Genomic DNA, 18957 nt, shown 5'->3' with positions numbered 1-18957 from the left:
TCTAGACTCTAGAGCTGACATGGACAAACTACGACCCGCGGGCCAAATCCGGCCCGTTGGTAATTTAATCTGGCCCGCCTGATGCTGCCACCAAAAAAAATAAAACCAAATTTTGATGTTTCAGCTAAAAAAAAAAGCCCAAGGAATTTGTTGAGATTGCTTTTAAATTAAGTTTTGGCAAAAGACTGGTTGTTTCCGAATTTTGCTTTTGTAACACTGTAAATATTAATCATAAAATATAACTTTTTACGTCACGCATACATGGCCCGCCAGTCTAGGTGGGCAAATTTTGGCCCCTGGCTCAAAAAACACGACCCCCCCCCCCTCTGCTCTAGAGCATAGATTCTCAAAGTGTTCCGTACGGAGCCCCAGGGATCCGCGACAGAAACCTAGGGGCTCCGTGAGCTATTCGATTACTTAAAATACTGACTTAGATAATTTTGTAACTGCTTAAAAAAGCAGTAACAGCATTAAAATTTGACAACAGTAACATCGAAATATGGCAACGAGGTGGTAATCCAAATATGACATTATAAACAGTAGCACAGCTAAGATATTTCAAATTGGAAGGGATGTCAAAATGAGAATCGGAAATCCCCGCGCAACATTTTTCGCAATTACGGCACTCGTCAAAAATGGACTTTTCAAGCGGATAACGAGTTTTCTGTTACGTAAAATTCCCTTCCGATGCGAGCATTTAAAATGTATTGTCATAATAATTTGATGGTGCTCATCGTTACTTGCCGTTAAGTCGAGATTACTGTTACGATTACTAAAATGAAAGAATATCATCTCCTCATTAATATAAAATGAGTGTTAAACAGCCAACTATAAATGGATTGGAATCGTATTTTGCAATCTCGGGATTCGTCAAGTTTGAGTTGATCATTCAGCACTCAAAAATATTTCTAAGCAATATATCGCCATTGAAAAAATCCCCAGGTCGGCGTTAAAATCTCCACGAGTACGATTCACGATTGCACAATCCATGACCGATGCGGGCATATTTAAAATGCCTTAATTGTGTTCAATGTAACCTGCGGTTGCGTCTACTTACGAGAATATAAAATTCATTTCTACAATGAAAATCACTGGAACAAAGTCAAGTGAACGAAGTTGTTGTGAACTACCGTATATCCTGAACAACGCTGTTATTATACAATATTAGAAGCAATGTCGGTCTGCGCACAAAAGACAGTACCTACTATCGATCGTTAGTTTGTTATATTTGAATATATTTGTGCCCGTCCCGATTAAATCATAATCACGAGAATATCGGTCAAAGGCCGAAGACTTATAGATCAAAGGTTAGGGGATCCCCAAAACAGCGCTCTTACTCCACAGTGACACCTTGTGTCCCATCACTAATTAATTGATAACTCGCTAATTATACGACATAACTCGCCAAAAATCAATAGGCTTCTGGTCCGAGATAAGATGAATGCACATGCGAAATCTGGAGCATATTCAATCTCGCTTTCGTGAGATATCGCGTGCATCTAACAGACAAACAGACATACAGACAGACAAATACCTATCAACATACTTACCGATTAAAATTGATAAGTAATGACTGATTGAGTGGCAGTTTACAGCCATTTAGAGAATTCGACAAATTTGAGCACGTGTTTAGCGATTTTTATTAAAAGGAAGGAGGTTCGACCCAAAATTCATTATTATGTTTATCTAGTGTCAAATTTACAGACTTATTTGTATAGAATTTATTTGTGAAATTTGGATTTATTTATGGACTGTATTACATGAACCCTATTAAAAAGGTTTAGCATTTAAATTAAGTAAAGTAATTGTAACTTACTTGGGAACAATAATCGCTGGGTGTTTTTTTATTTGTTCAATTTTTAAAATTCATTGTGGGGCTCCGTGAATAATAATCAACCTCATTAGGGCTCCGGGACACTTGAGAACCCCTGTTCTAGAGCCTTGTTTGAATGAAAGTCTTTCATGAGACTCATATTAGTTAATACAGATCAATAATAAAGTCAATAGAGTTCAAGAAATGTTCCAATTTCCATAAATAAGTCTCTGAATTGACTTCGATTCAATACACTACCCTCTGCCGCACACACAAAATTCCTTTTAAAACAGAAAAGCAATTATCTTTCTATTGTTTTGAACAACCTTTTTACGCATTCAATTTGAACAAGGCTCTGCAGGTTTCCACTGATAATATTTATTCTTCTTTGAAATCATAGTCGTGGGTACAGAACAAGCCTATTTCAATCAATTTCTGTCTCCGGAATTAATTTCAATTTGAAGGTATTCACCCGTGCAAATATAAAACATGAAAGGAATAGCAAGACACAAAAGCATCTGCTGTTAAGTTTTATTAACATTGTTCAAAGCACGTTAGAGATCTCTTCCTGACGCGGTAACTGTTCAAAGAATACACAAAAAGAAATCAACTGTGACCTCAACATCTGCTGGAACTCCCACTGAGGTTCGTTAAAGCAGGTTTGAGATATCTTCCTGTTGCGGGAATTGATAAAAGTACTGTGTTTCCTCTCTTGGCGATTGGAAATCAGCAAAACATCTTGATCAGAAGACGATTTCATAAATTTTTAAACATTCCTTTTTCGACTTCGAACGTGCAATGTATATAATACAGCTTGCTCAGGTATGAATTGATTACCTAATGATATGAACTGTATTTCAATAACAAGTATTACATTGACATACAGGGTGTCCATAATATATCTTTAAAAATTCAATTTTGTTATGAAGTCAGTTCTCAATATATCTTAACCAAGTTTGTTGGTTTTTAATCTCACAGATGTATTACATAAACTAAAATACTTGAACAATTACTGATTAAAAAACAACAAGCCTGGCTAATATCTATTGAGAACTGACTTCATAACAAAATTGAAATTGTAAAGGGTCTTTATGGACACCCTTTATAATGTATTACCTTTTACCAACCACTTTTGGGTGGCGTGCCCATCGACACCTCGAATACACAGTGCGATAAAGCTTGATTTATCCAGGTGTTATGTACGGTTTGTGGTTTTTGTTGACTTTCCATCATTTTTCAGAACAGGAAGAACTTTGTTGGTTATACAGTGGCCAACTGTCGAAAATCATCCTCAGTCCAAGTTCACGTTAAAAAACAAGACAAAGCTGATCTTATTTTATTGAATAAACTATTCTACAAAATCGATAAATGTACATTTGCATGAGAAACGCGGGTGGCGAATAAATGAAGCATGAAGTAAAAGCTATTGTACTTTACGATATTTGCATCCGCTAAGAGGTAATATGCAAATTAGTAGTGATATGCAAATTAGTTGAAGTTATACTTGCTTGGATGGAGGTGGAGTCACGACAGTTAAATATTTTTCAAAGGAGCATACGACAAAATTGATATAACATTCGCAGTTAATAGGATTGGTTCCATTACATTTGAACCCACGTACATTTGAACCCACGACAATTGCACCTGCATACTATTTCACCTATGGACATTTTTTTGTTTTACGGATATTTGAACCCATACTAACCCTAAACCATGGGTTTTTAGCACCCGCATATAGACTTCGGACTTTAATGTGTAAGAGATCACTGTTTTGATGAATGCGATGTAATTTGACGACAACTCTTTGCCATTGATTTTTGCTGGGAAGGAAAGGATAAATAGGCATCATCAGACACAGATAGGCCTCTGGAACGATTTCCTAAATCGTTTTCCTATTGTCAAACTTATGTGACGAATTGAGCAGAACTTGAAATTGCGCCAACGCGGATTTTCCGTGAACTGATTTTAGCAAAATCGTCTTCAACGACGGTTTTTGTTTACATGTGTTTGTCCTTTGTTTTCTTGTTGATCATTTTTAGATTTGCAAATTAAGATGAATATGTAATCAAGTGTGTTGGATAAGCACTAGCATCTTTGAAAATCACGAAAATAGTAGGAGATTGCTCGTTGTTTACAACACTGTCGTATAAGTCGTTTTTAATTCCACTCTTTCTCATTGGCGGAGTAATCAAAGAACTGTTGCCCTGACAATAGTTCCCCGTAATTACATCTGCGAGAAATACTCTTCGGTGCCCAAGCTGATTTGGTGGGGCGTAGTTGTCCGAATATTGAGCAGTAGTTGCAAAGTATACTCCCCGTCCGAATACAGTAGCTAGAATAAAGCATACAGTTTATTAGACATTGCTGATTATCGGTCCAAGTCGGGAATGGCATTGGTTAGCCAGTCATTTGTATTTAGATGCATGGACTTGATGGTGGAGGAAACCGTAACCGACCAGCGGTTACGTGAACCACCCTACGGCGGCGAGGAGTCCAGCAATACTCTCGAATATAATTTACTCCGCATTGGATCCAAACTTGCGAACCCGCGCAGAGTTGCGTGTCAGAGTTGCGGTGGCAAATGTATTCCTAACGCTTATAACGAGGCGCCAAACCGCCGCAGTATGTTTCGAGTGCACGAGGGATACGAATAAGAGTTCCACAATATTATATTATAGTGGTTCCAAACCTGGGGTTCCTGAACCCCCCGGGGATCCACAGAATGATTAGGTTGGGGGTCAATAATTTTTACACCCCAATATTATTGTTATAAAATGGTTCTCAACCTTAGGTCCTGGATAGTTCACAGAAAGATTAGAGAGGAGAATCAAAGACTTTTGCATGCATAAGATAATTCATGATATCAAAATAGTTAGGTAATGCAGGATTATGGTAAAGACCAAAAAGGAAGTGATAAGACCAACCAAACTCAAAAACACTCAAATATAGATATAAATAAATCCGGGTGAAGTTATCATCGTACAACAAAATTAGATAAATGTTGCATAAGGGTTTTGGTTATTTATAGTGAACTATAATATAAATATCAAGATACACTTCAAATATGGAAAAACGAAGTGGAATAAGTGGGGCACGTAGGATACGTAGGACAAGTGAGACACGACATTTCTGGGACATCCTGTTTTGATCATGTACCATACACTATATTATGAATATCCAGAAAATAGTGATACCATTTTTTCCGGCGAAACTTCTGTCGAATCCATGTAGCATTATCTTCTCATCTTCATCGGTTCCGTGAAATAATTTCCTTTCAACTTGTCTCCCACTGGAAATCATTTTCTTTGCTACTTCTGATTTCTTTGCCATGTATTGGTGGTATAAATTTTCATTTTGAATACGCTCGATCTAGACGAAGGAAATTAAAAAAACGAAGTATTACTTTACTCCTTCATAGCGCTTCAATGAATACGAATTGAAAAAAAAATGGAATCCCGTAATATTAACAATATGAACCAATATGACGGACACCGGAACGTAGTATGTGTACCAGGTTGAGGTAAGGCAATAATTTCAGGTACAAATACTACGGATGTCACTTCACTAGTTCCCGAACTTGTAATAGAACTAAAATAAGGGAAATTGAAACAAAATGATGACCTAACTCTAACCTAATAAACATACTACGTTTCGGTGTCCGCCATCTTGGTTCACATACTTTGGGAGTACCAGAATGAATTATCAGAGTCCTCTTTTAGGGCATCAATAATAAACTTTGGCTTTCAAGTTCGATTCTGGGTTAAAAATAAAATGAAAAATTCAATCTAACTCTCTATCTGGTTAAATATGTAATAAAAAAATATCAGCAAAAAAAGTCTATTTATGTGTGTACGCTCACTAAAGGTCGTAATTTAGAAGTTATAAATTTACATTTTGATGTTTCAATTATCAAAGTAAAACTCTGGATCCAACGATTCTTGGTTGAATAATCTTTTGACCTCCGACATCGGTCACAGTCTCCAGACCAGGGGTCGGCAGACTACGCCCTGCGGTGCAATATAATCCGGCCCGTGACGCTTCACTGAATTATATTAACAAAACAGCTGTATTGACGATTATATTCTTTACGTGACAGAATTTGTTTTGAGACACTAAAATATATTATAACCCAACAAGTATATAATTCACAATCACTCGTTTAATGAGCCTATATTTGAGTATAATTAGACAAATGGCAACAAAATGTAAAAAAAATTGATGCTGAGTGCAAATGGTTTGAAATATTCAAATGATCAGTCTTCGCGCATTGCTTAAAATGTACCTGAAATCTGTGTGAAAATTGAGATTCATTGGCCATTCCTTTCTAAAATATGTGCGGCCCGCCAATGAGTTGCAACTTTTAATTTTGGCCCGCGAACGACAAAAGTTTGCCGACCCCTGCTCTATATTTTGGATCAGCCACACTACAGTGGGCAAAAAGTAAAACCTTTCTAGCGACAACAACAATCTTTAACCACTGATTGGTCTGGTACAATGATTCCCAACCTTTTTTGGATCACGACCCCCTTTGGTGGTTTACACATACCTTGCGACCCCCCCCCCCCCCCCTGCTGCCCCCCTACAAGGTGCTGCCCGGGGCGGATGGCCCTCCCCTGCAGCGAAGCCATCGGCGTATCTATATTTTGGATCAGCCACACTACAGTGGGCAAAAAGTAAAACCCTTCTAGCGACAACAACAATCTTTAACCACTGATTGGTCTAGTACAATGATTCTCAACCTTTTTTGGATCGCGACCCCCTTTGGTGGTTTACACATACCTTGCGGTGGTTTACACATACCTTTACACATACCCCCCCCCCCCCCCAAAAAAATTTTTATACCGCAGTAGTGCTCAACCTTTTTGTCTTTGCGGACCCTTCTGGGTCACTCTGACAAATATTTTTTGGGGTATGCTCTGGGTGTGTGTGCTGAAAGTGATGCTTAAGCTCTGATGGTTTCGTTGCTGAGAACAGCATAACATAAAACGCATTGCGGTTTTTCCTTGCCACCCTCTGACACTGAGGTAAATCCCATTTCAAGATAACTTTCCAAGTACCTTCTTGATTTAGCCATGCTGATTAAGTTTTAGTAAGCAACACAATCTCCTTTGTTACACGTTGGCTGTAGAACAACTAGCTACTTCTCTTCAAATGAGAACGTGACCAGTGACCACATGCCCTTGAAATCACTGTAGCTGCGTTCTCGTATTTATCATTGTGATGTCATAACTAGTCTTTGTCACAATAGGTCTACGGGAGATAAATCAAAATAGTTTTTGTAGGCTATTGTCACATTGTCATGGGCAGCAAATGTTCGAGCGTATTACAAACAAACAAAAAACGATATTAAACTGCAAATAATTTCCTAAAATCTTAATTTAATCGAGGATCCCCTGGAAATGCTTCGCGGACCACTGGTCCAGTAGTTGAAAACAGAAGAGATTTTTCACAACAACAAGAAAACGGATACCAGTAATAAAAACAACAACAACAACAACATATTAACAAAACAATTCATTCAGGCCCACTCTGTGTCCAACAATGTGGATTTTCTATGGATTCCTATGGAATTTTTCACCTTCACAATCTTTTTACTTCCTCCACTAGAGATAAATTTATGAGCAGTTACTCTGTATTCATGAGATCTTGTGTTCAGAATCACTTTCTTATATGCATCCCTGGCACTCATTCTAGCCCAGGTGTGTGGAATGACTGGAAATAAATAACAATAAAATGAGAATATAAGTGAGAAGCAAGAGAAGAATACTCGGAATATATAAGCACCGAAGGTCAAATGTCTATTACCGTGTTTCCCGGAAGATAATAGAGTGTCTCATTTTAGTTTTCTTTCAAAAAATAACACTATTTTAGGGGATTTCATTTATTTTCAAAAGCAAAATTACAAAGTAGGGAATTACGAGATTTTCAAATAAACAAAATATGAAAACCGATATCCATTTTTATTTAAAATAAGACCTCGTCAATAGCGCGAATTTTTTGCAAAAAAGGTCTGATATTAAAATCATTTTTAAAATTCAGCGGCGGTTTTATTTTCAGACTAGCTCTTATTTTCGGGAAACACGGTATGAGGAGTATAGAACCAGCGATTCTACGTCCAATCACTGTATTATATCATAATGGTACCTGTAAGGCCTCATATGTGGAACAGATTTGTCGAAAATATCGACGGAATGGCCTGATGGAATAGCCTATCACATAGATTCTCAATATGGGCAAAACGATCAAAATTTCAAATCAAAGCATTCGTGCCCAAAAAAGAATAAATGCCTGGAATTATACAAAGAAATGAAAAACAAACCGAGAATAAATTTAATCCATAAATTGTTTTTTTTAAATGGCAAATAAAGCAATACAAAGAAACTGTCGAACCTGCAATTTGTTGAGAATTGTTGTCCTCCATCTAAAAGAAAAAGAAATCCCATTATCTATATGATACAGTGTATGTGTTACTATTCTAAAAAAAACTTATGTTCACATTAAGAGGAAGTATTGCCTAGCATTTTCACCTGAGTAAAAATAGATTCATACCAGTATTTCAAAACTAACTCACCACCATTTTGAGATGTGCAGGCGAGAGGCCGCGTTTTGCCGTACATTACATAAGCCGTCTTCTAACTTCTACCCCCGAATAAATATGTATATAGTCCTTTCGTTTTATATCCTCAAATTTCGACGCCAGAGTTAACGCTGGGCATTCCGGGGTTAGGTGCCTTTCAATTCTAAATGAGTGCTTGTGGCCTTGCTTTGAGCAAAATCTCACGAAATAGCTGTCTGTGCAAGCGGCCACTGATATATTACAAAAACTTACGAAATAGCAATACAAACCTCGTCATCAGAGCCCATTATTTCGTTAAATTCTTTAGCCGGAATCGCTTTACGCAGAGGAACGATAATTGCGTGATATGGAAGAGTTTTAAATAAACGGATTTCGTCAAAACTTCCATCACTCTCTCCGACATTTTTTTCCAGTTCGATGCCAACATGAAGTTCGCCAAACACTTGCGTTGGAGAATGACCTGTAAATGGAAAAAAGGTATGTCACTAAATGGACGTTTCACCGACCCTTGACGTCAGAAAAATATTGGTTTACATGTCAAAAACCAACACTTTTTTATGAAAAAAAAAACGATTCCGGGAGTAACATACATTGCTAAGGCATTAGTTCCCGACCTTTTCTCTCCCATTGCATATTATGGAACTTTTCAATCCTCCTCACGATGCATGAACTTTGTTTTCTTGATTATTAGCCGTGAATAAGGGCATAGCAACGGGGGCAGGAGTTGATACGGTCTGACTTGGCGATAACAAATTTTAAAACCCCCTTGCCCCCTTCGAAATTTTCTATCTATGCCCCTAGCTGGGAATATGTGCAACTTTCACTGAGCCTTCTAGTGTGATGTGACTATACTACTAAATGGGTACTGGTTAACATATTGATAATACTACACTGTGATAAACTCTAAATTTCTTTTCCCAAATGATACAATAACGAGAATATCGGTCAGAGACCGAACTTATCGATCGAAGGTTAGGGGATCCCCAAAACAGCGCTCTTACTCCATAGTGACACCTTGTGCCTCATCACTAATTAAATAATAACTCGCTAATTATACGACATAATTTATCTAAAACCATTAGGCTTCTGGTCCGACATAGTTGAATGCATATAAAAAATCTGGAGCAGGTCCAATGTCGCTTTCGTGAGATATCGCGTGCATCTAACAGACAGACAGACAGACAGACAGACAAATACCTATCAACATACTTACCGATTAAAATCGATAAGTAATCAGCAATGTAATCAGCAGGTAATTCCCTTCATTTTTCGATATATCCCCGCCTTTACCTAATTTGGATCTGTCCAATCCTTACAGACAATACATCAAACTCTGGTAATACGTCATTAGCTTGTAGTATGCGCAACTCGCACACTTGATTTAGCACAGTTTGAATATTGGATATTGTGTACGTAAATACGTTTTACAATAATACTAAATAGGTAAAGAATATCAGTAATGCTACAAGCAAAACAAAGTTGATATAGTTTTGAGGCCTTATTACATTGCTATGATGTCGTAGTGGCGTTATTTTTGGAAGATGCAGTCAGGTGGGGGTTAGGATTGACATATGCAAAAGTTGTTATGCTACGCCCACTAGAAGTACATTTGGTACTGATCTATACCAGACCCGGAAAACGCTGCTTTATATAATTACTCTACGTATACGCACCAATAAATTTTACTCTTCCTTTTGCTTGGATCTTATGTCCGCCATGCTTGACGAACGCATAAACTTCATCGTCATACCGTATACTGATATCTTCGAGTTCTTCTTCGCCTGCCCTGTATGATTCGCCTGTAATGAGAACTCAAGATATAAAGAAGAAAGCCGGTAGGCGTCAAGGATTTCTGCTGATAGTTGAGGCCCACACTCCAGCAAACTGTTACGATCCATGCAAAATTGCAGACTATTAGCGACAGCGTACTGCGAAATTGCCAGTTCATTTGAAGGCTGCGCGTCTCATCAAAATCCGACTCGTTTAAAAAGTAATTTTCCGTGGACGGTAATCGTTCGTTAAAATTTTTTTGTATTGAACTAACAAACAAATTTCTTCATTTCAAAAAAACATGCCAAACTAAAACAAGAAAGTCTCACTGGATATCATAACATTCCAGGACTGGATTCTCGTGAACCCGTGCGAACTCGCCCAATCCCACCGCTGTACATATGCGTAACCCTTCTAGCGAAAAGGGTTCGTCCCTCCTGCTCTACCTAAATTCGTATTGTTAACAATAAATACCTGAAAAATCTCTTTCGGGAAAATCACCAGTTTCTTCGTCATCAGAAACTAAAACTAAAAAAAAATTAAGTTTTTTATTTGAAAGAAAGAGCAGTTCGCATGTGTAGTTGAAATCTAAAACTGCAAGTTGGAATGAGTGTGATGTTTTCGTTAGTATTAGTGGAGCCGAGTGCGGTTTTTCACTTTCCAAATTGAGTTGGATGTTTCAACTTAAATTGAATAGTAACGTCAAGCGTTATAATTATAGTTAACTTATTTTTTAAGTCTAGCAAGGCTATGCGAAAGCAGCTACTGCCGGGAATATTAGTAAAAATACCGGAATTATTTCGGTTCAGCATCCCCTACCCAATTTATTACACCCTGGGTGAGGTGGCATTTGAACCCAAGATTTGAACCTGCGATGCCATCGGAGTCGAGTCTAACGCTTTAACCACTACGCCAACTTGCAGCAATTCAATTCACGGTCAAACCTGGAATCAGTTTTAACTTACACGGATTGAATGGGCAGGAGTACCAATAATTGCAATCTGAACTCAGGGTTCAATGTGGCCTTCTATATTTTTTCGGGGTCGAAACACGAACAATAAATTTCCGGAGTTGGGAGTCGAAATCCGGATGTCAAAATTTAATCAGAGCTGTGCGAAAGTGGAACAACTTAAACAGTGGCGTATCTACATAAAATTGCGCCCATGGCAAAATTTGAAGATGCGCCCACCTTGATAGTTAGTTCACAATTTACAATGACTCTCATGGGAATGAGTTAATTGTACGTTATTATTTGAGTAAAACTACGAGTTTCAGGTATTACCAATTCGAAATTATTTTATTGAAACATTTAACGATTGAAACTTTTCTCCTTTTTTGCGCCCCTGTCCAAACGGCGCCCATGGCACGAGTCATGGCTGCCACACCCTAGATACGCCACTGAACTCAAGCACAAAGGGCACAAATGTCAAGGTTATCGGAATAAAATTGTTGTAATCTAAATTCGAGTTCGACATGCCATTGCCTGCGTAATTAATTACACTCGGATGAAGTGGCGGGCAAGAGGTCTCACCCGAGGTTGCAATTGAATTTTAAGCCAGATCAGATATCAGTTATAAAATTAATTCGTATCAAGAATCGGAATAAACTGATCTCTGACTGCACTGTCTGGGAGACAAGAAATGAACAAATAAACGCTACTTACCATTCTTACGATCCAATCCAAGTAAGTAATCTTCAAGTCTCAACTCTTCCAATGATTTATTGCTGTATTGTTCCATTGCAGTAATGATTTGATGTTTTGTTGTTACATCCTAAAGTATCATTAGTCAGATGAAAATGAATTCTCCAATTTTATTAACCGAGTTGTAATAAATTGGGAAAGTTGTACTATTAATAAAAAACCATGTTGAAATCACTTCCTAAGCGTGCCCGCGTGCTAAATGCGGTCCACAATAAAAAAGATCGTGCGATCCGCGGAGAACTGCCAATTTTAAATGGTGTGCTGCCCGCGAAGCTAGTTTTTGATTCCGTTTATTCTAGCACATGCGAGTAATTTGAATTTTGTCGCGGTGCAAAAGTCTATTTGAGGACCATTTTGATATGCCAATATAATTTCATACAATACATATAGTAAAACACAATTAAATATCCCAAAGGGGGGGCTCTAGAAGTATGTGTATCAATATGGCGGTAACTGATTTGGCTCGTCTTTTCTACATCAGTTTGTGTTAAAGGACTGAAACCTATGGGCAGGGGGTATATCTACTTGGCTAACACATACAGTCCCCGAACTCGTAATAGAACTAAAATAGGAAATATCTGAATAAACTTATGCCCCAACCCTAACCTGGTACACATACTTCGAGAGTACCCACAGGAACTTCTTGGGACTTTGTAATGTTTGGTTGGGAGTTCGCTCCAACAAAGAGTTTAAAAACCCCTGGTATAGAGCATTATTCAAAGTAGGTTCGGGATAAAATCATGAGTACGATCTAATAGCTAATGTAATAGAGCGACAGAGAGCAAAAGAGCTCATTTTTTTAATCCACGTGCTCATATACCTGTATCATTCCACTGTTGTCGTCATCCAGACTCTCTGATCCTCTCACAGGAACGAAGTCAACTGTTCCAGTACCAGGGCATGTCCAAGCACACTTCAGCTCTGATGAAATGAAAAATTGCATGTGAATTATTCTTTTTTTGGGAATCATTTGCTCCAAGAAAGTATAAGATTGATCTCTGAGCGGCGGCAACTACTAAAATTCCGGGAGGTCTTGACGATATAAAGAGCTGTACTGTAAAATTGCGCGTCAGTGAAAACGGGCTGACGAAAGACTTGGAGCAGTTGACGCCAATACGGTCAGAACAACAGCTGTGCATCTCCGATTCGAATATCATGCTTGTTACCTCACCAAGGGTGTGATAGATTGGGTAGTCAATGACCCAACACAAATAATTATTACAATCAACGGACCTCCTGAAGTATGCGCACCAAGATGGCGCAAAACCTGAACATAGTATGTGTGTACAGGGCAAGATTCAGGTTGTGCAACATCTTGGTGCGCATACTTCTGGAGCACCCAATCTACACTTACTGCATTCCTTTTGCATGAATTTTGGCGATTCAAATCGATGATTTTCTCGACCAATTTTCCTTAAATCTAAAAATTATATAATATATGAATGAATTATGCTGAGTGAGAATATTCAATTTGAGAGACAATATAATAGATTCCGTGATATCAAATCACAAGTAAAACACATAGTCCCACTTTATACTACATATAGATGTGTTTTTTTATTGTTACTTTCATTCATTTTTTCTCTGGGCTTTGTGGGATTTGTTTTTCACTTTAAAATTTTGTGTGATGATGTCTTCAAAAATTAAAATTACACAACGTGTCGCGATTTTTTGATCGCATCTCAGCGCTATGGTGGTCATGGTCAGAATGTCGGTACTGCAAAAGATTTGATACTGTGAAAATACTTCGTTTTGACTTTCGTGCACAAATTTTATTATGAAGTTGGGCTGTGGTTTGCTCGTCTGTGCCTGCCTTGATACAGCGACGAAAAAAATTCTCTCACATTTTATTTTTTCTTCGTCATTTTCGTCTCTCATTTTGCTAGTTGCCAGAAAATCAAGTAAACGTAATTCTTCCAACGAGTAAGATTCGTAGTGCGTCATGGCTGTAATGCATTGCAGTTTTGTTGTAAAATGCTTCTTCATTCGTCCCGTCTCGTCTGAGTCCAAATTTATCATTTGTCCCACCTCCTCTACGGCCAAATCTCGCTCAGGACGAAATTTCGATCCGAAGGTTCCAGTCGGATTCCATCCTGCAGTAGATATATAAATTATCATGAGAACTGTGACGCAACAATTTGAATTTGGTTGCTGTGTTAACCGTGAAGCTACCGTTCGAATTCAGACACTCGCTAGCACATTTTTCGATCCGATTGTTCGATTTGACTCGATTTTATTTGTGGGCTTTCAAATATGTTTCATGATGTGGATCAGCGGTTTTCAACCGGGTTTCCACAGAACTCTAAGTTACCATCGAAATCCGAAAGTATATATTAATATATGCAATTTGTTTGAATATAATCAAATACCCTGTTTGTTTTGCCACTATACTTGCTACACTCTGAAGGTCAGTTTGTTTTGCCACTATCAGGTAAGCTTTCATGTATATTTATAGTTATTACAATTCTAGGCGTTGGTTAATCATTCGATAGACGAAAAACTGTACGAAAGCGCACTATATAGTTTAGGCCAGAGGCGGTCAACGTTTTGCTTTAAGGGCCGCATTCAGAAAATCCATTCTGCTTAGGGTCGCATTGGGGAAGTTCTATCTTTTTGTTGGCTACCGTAGTTGAATCGGAAATAATAATAAAAACATTGATATTATTTAGATATTTTAATGAAAATGAATCTGAACTTTACGTAAGTTAGTTGTAAGAAATTTTCACAACTTCTTCCAACAATATGCTTTGGTGCGACGCATGCGGGCCGCAGTTTGCTCATTCTAGTTGTCAGTGGTTGTATTCGGGGGGCACTCCAATACAAAATGTTGATTTTTGAATGAACGATCTCCATAGTTAAGTCGAACAACAATCTTTAAATAAGCGTTTAAAATCACACGATGTTCTAGAAAAGCAGAGGTGGAAGGTGAACAAACTACGTTATTTAAAATATCTAAACTATGAATTGGTAAAATAATACTAATATTTTATTAGAGGCAAAATCCCTCTACTTCGGAAAATGTTCATTGCTCTATAATTCAAAAATGCCGTTTTAGATTATATTCTTTTGTCACCGACACAATTTGCCGAAATATCAAGCAGGCAGTAAAGTATTCCCCTCCATATCCAGTTAGAAATCTGTTTGAATTGGTCAGCTTTTTTATTCAAACTCATGTTCACAAAATATTTTACGAATAACTGATAATTTTTCTGACATATATAGACATCATTTTTTGTAACACCGTTTAGGCTTGTTGAAAAAAAAAAAGTCATAACATCAGGCCATAACATTAATATTTTGTTATCAGGCATAGCCAACCTAAGATAATAGATCTCGCATTCGATTTTTAGTTTTCTATGATGCCTATGTTGTTAGCAGACACTGCCGACCAGAAATACAGAATGCCTGTAAATGATTTAGACAAGTCAAGCACATCATTCAACTTCGCTAGTCATAACAATAATTCAGTGACATTAGTGATGTAACAACAAAATAAATCAAATAATTCAACTTACTTTTCTCGACTCCCATTCCTGATAGTTTGTTGCAAATTTTGCTCATTTCTTCGTCATCAATAGGTCGATTGTAGGATTTTTTCTGACTTTGATTTTTCAAACTAAGACGCTGTGTATTGATTACTAATTGAGAGTCTTGCTTATGAACTCTTCTGGGCCTCGCACCTCGGTGTTGAAATTTGGATTCCCTGTATTCAGTCATTGCCAAAGTATTTTTACTTTTATATCACATTGTAGTAATCCTAATTTTTATTTGATGTGTACCTGTTAAAGTCATTAAATTTAATGAATATTTGTTCAAGTAAAGTCTCCTGCCCAACTCACGTAGAAGTGAACGAAACTTAGACGCGAGCTACAATATACTATTAACAATTTATATTACAGTATATCCAGCAATATAACAGATCTGTTCCAGGGTTGCCAGTCCAGAGTGATTTTTCACGTTTTTCGCTCAGTACAAGGCCCATACAGTAGCCATTGATGTCTTATCTACTACTGTTTTGGAAGGACAAAATTCTCCCCGGTTCGGTTTTGCCAACCTAATTACATACACCTTGGGTAAGGTAGGAGCATGGGATTTGAGCCCGAGATGTGTAATCTGCGATGCCACATAGTTACGTCAAACGCTTCAACCGCGAGGTCAACGCTCCGCCCAGTATATTTCATTCAACTATATTTTAACTTCCCAATACCACACTTTTCCACTCACACGTGCGGGTGGGATAAGATTTACATATTTATCCTGAGGGAGAGAAAAGCCAATAAGACGGCTTAATCGTAGGACGAATCACGGTCTCTTGTTTGATTAGCAGTCCATGTCGGGTATGGGATTAGTTAGCAAGTTATTTGTTTTCAGATGCGTAGCCTTGATGTCTTCCATTTATGCTATTAGATTAAAATTATCACTAATGAATCACTAGGCACGCAATATCAAAAGGCGGAAAGAATTGCCTCTTGTATTTGCGTTGCCTTTTTGTATTCACGGCATAATGCTCTTGTATTAAAATGAAGGTCACCTTTTTGTAAATTCATATTTCGACTTCTAACACCTCACCAAACCATCGGCATCACAGGGTATTCTTAACTGAACTACATTCTGGCTCGTAGTTACAACAGGTGTATCCGGTCGAAAACTCTTTCTCAAACGATAACATTCATAGCCTTGAGTCGAATGGGGTTGCCACACCAGGGGTTTGAATTAAGTGTTACGTTGGCGGGGCTTGAGATTAATAATTGAGTTCTCCAGACTTCGACGCCGACGCGGTTTAATGAACCGTGAAAACAATAGCTGTTTTCGAATAACATTTAACACAATTTAAAAATGAAACTAGCGATTTTGGCGATTTTAAAAGAGTCTTCGGAATGCCACTATAGCTGAAAATTTGTCAGGCACCTGCTGATCAATCTATATATAACTTCTATATTGGTATCGCGAACAAGGAATTACAACGAAGAATTTAGCTATTTCGCGCTGAAGTGTATAAAGCCCTATTAAACCCGAATGTTATCACCTACTTCTTCACGTATGATTTCAGCTATAAGCGTTATTATTGGTTTTTAAGTATAAATGATCTCAGGTTCAAACTAATTGCCCCCATTACTCAACAGCAGAAAATGGGCATTCCAATATATCCGCGATTTGGGGCTCCCGGAGTATGCGAACCAAGATGGCGGACATCGGAATGTAATATGTGTACTAGGTTAGGGTTAGGCCATAATTTTAGGTATAAATACTACGGGAGGCTTTTGGATAGTCTTCGAACTGATAATAGGACTAAAATAAGGGAAATTGGAAAGAAATTATCGCCTAACACTAACCTGTTACCCATGTTGCGTTCCGATGTCCGCCATCTTGGTTCGCATACTTCGGGAGCACCCGCGATTTTTATTGAAAACACAGCACTACAGCTCGTGACTAAGTCTAATTGCGCAGATACCTATTCTGAGAAGAAGCTAAACACATGCCATAAAAAAGAACCAGGCGAACTGACTAACAAGGAACTAATGACGTTGTCACATTAGCGTAATCGCCAGAGTCAAATTTTTCTCTTAGTCATCAATGACTTATCACAATAGACGTACATAAACTAAAGTAGGACGCAACGTGTGATGACTGCCTCATTCCTTTCAATTCTAAATTCAACGCAGGTTGTCATTTGTTCCAAAACTTGGTACTCCCGTAGTATGTGAACCAAGATGGCGGACATCGGAAAAAAGTATGTGTACCAGGTTAGGGTTTGGCCATAATTTTAGGTACAAATACTACGGGAGTCACTTAGCTAGTCCCCGAACTCGTAATAGAACTAAAATAAGGAAAATTGGAATAAAATTATTGTCTAACCCTAACCTGGTACACATACTAAACGTCCGCCATCTTGGTTCGCATACTACAAGAGTACCCAAAATTTGGTACAGTGGAAACTCTACCTACGAAATTAATTCGTTCCGGTAAAGTTTTGTAAATGGGGACGCATTTTACATGTAAATGCCCTAATCCGTTCTAAGCTCCCGCAAAACTCGTACATATTATATTTGTATGAATTATAATAATGATTAAACCCGTCACAAATACCTATCAGAATTAGATTATTGCATAATAAATAGAAAATGTACACATGTGAAAAAGAAATATCAGAAAAATAAAGAACAAAAACTACGAACGCTATGTTTGTTCACCTTTGGCGTTGGCCGACTAGGCCAAGCTAAGACCGTGGATAGTGGGAGGACGGCGGTGGCGGTAGAAGAAAGCGTTAAAAGTTGACAAGTGAGAAAGAACGTATCGCTGATTCAGAAAACGCAAAATGTTATTACGTCATCATCGTCATAATCAAATTAGTGAACCCGATTCCCAAATTTCGATCCGCCATTTCGAGTCAATACTAATTTAAATATTTCTTGTCGACTTTTATGATTTTATTTTTGATTATAAATTATTATCGTCAACTTAAACCAGGGGTGGGCAACATACGGCCCGCGGGCCGGGTCCGGCCCGCTGACTGTATCCAACCACACTCTGTAATGTGGTCCGACGCATCATTCATGAAAGTTGCCGATCGCTCTACTTTCACCGAACTGTCAGTGCGAGCTGGTGAAATAAACAATTGCCTTAGTGAACAAACAATTGTGTTAGCACACTTGTTGAACAAACAATATAAGGTCAGAGCAGAGAGCGTTGTAAACACTCCCCACTACTGTTATCAGTTATATATATTTGGAACCTAGATATAAAATTTTTTTAGAAATTAGATTTAATATTAAGTTTTATTAACCACGGAATAACTCAAGAAACGTAAAGTTGACAGAGAGTGTTAAGCATTTAACAAAGATTGAATACCGAAGTATTTTTTGTAATAATCTGGCCCGCCGAGGGCTTTATTTTTTCACATCTGGCCCGCCGACAAGAGAAGTTGCCCACCTCTGACTTAAACTGAACGATTTTGTCATCAACGATGCCGGGATAACGATAAGATACGCGATAGATACTAAATAGGTATTTTATACGCTTTAAATTGCAGTAAAATAAAAACTTCTCCGTTATGCTCGATCACTATCGATACTGAGGAGGAAACAAAATTAATTA

The 18957-nt window shown here is 37.9% G+C and overlaps 1 protein-coding gene across 2 annotated transcripts; it reads right to left on the bottom strand.

The window, feature by feature from the left end:
- Window positions 1–3040: 3040 nt before the first annotated feature.
- Window positions 3041–15637, bottom strand: LOC120326978 (uncharacterized). 2 transcript variants are annotated; one of them, XM_039393339.2, is made up of 12 exons: window positions 15378–15637; window positions 13707–13955; window positions 13217–13282; window positions 12683–12783; window positions 11824–11932; window positions 10635–10688; window positions 10064–10189; window positions 8660–8850; window positions 8204–8234; window positions 7392–7525; window positions 5008–5182; window positions 3041–4145 (listed from the first exon to the last, which is right to left on the bottom strand). In XM_039393339.2, the coding sequence occupies exons 1-12, from the start codon at window positions 15577–15579 to the stop codon at window positions 3862–3864; spliced, it is 1722 nt and encodes a 573-aa protein (XP_039249273.2). In that variant the 5' UTR covers window positions 15580–15637; the 3' UTR covers window positions 3041–3861. The 2 variants fall into 2 exon arrangements, with proteins under 2 accessions (XP_039249273.2, XP_039249274.2); XM_039393340.2 differs by lacking the exon at window positions 15378–15637 and adding an exon at window positions 14232–14387.
- Between the last annotated feature and the right edge of the window lie 3320 nt (window positions 15638–18957).

The sequence above is a fragment of the Styela clava genome, chromosome 4, assembly GCF_964204865.1.
Source record: "Styela clava chromosome 4, kaStyClav1.hap1.2, whole genome shotgun sequence".
Lineage (NCBI taxonomy): Eukaryota > Metazoa > Chordata > Ascidiacea > Stolidobranchia > Styelidae > Styela > Styela clava.
Note: the sequence above shows the minus strand (reverse complement) of the source record. Positions and strands in the feature narration are given on the sequence as shown.

Bases quoted from the DNA above. Each gene is read 5' to 3' on its own strand.
- LOC120326978 (XM_039393339.2), bottom strand. From the start codon at position 15,579: ATGACTGAATACAGGGAATCCAAATTTCAACACCGAGGTGCGAGGCCC. The intron at 8,851-10,063 runs GTGCGTATACGT...TTCCATTTACAG, and splicing joins AGGAAGAGTAAAATTTATTG to GTCATTCTCCAACGCAAGTG. The intron at 4,146-5,007 runs GTATCACTATTT...GCTTTATTCTAG, and splicing joins AAGTTTCGCCGGAAAAAATG to CTACTGTATTCGGACGGGGA.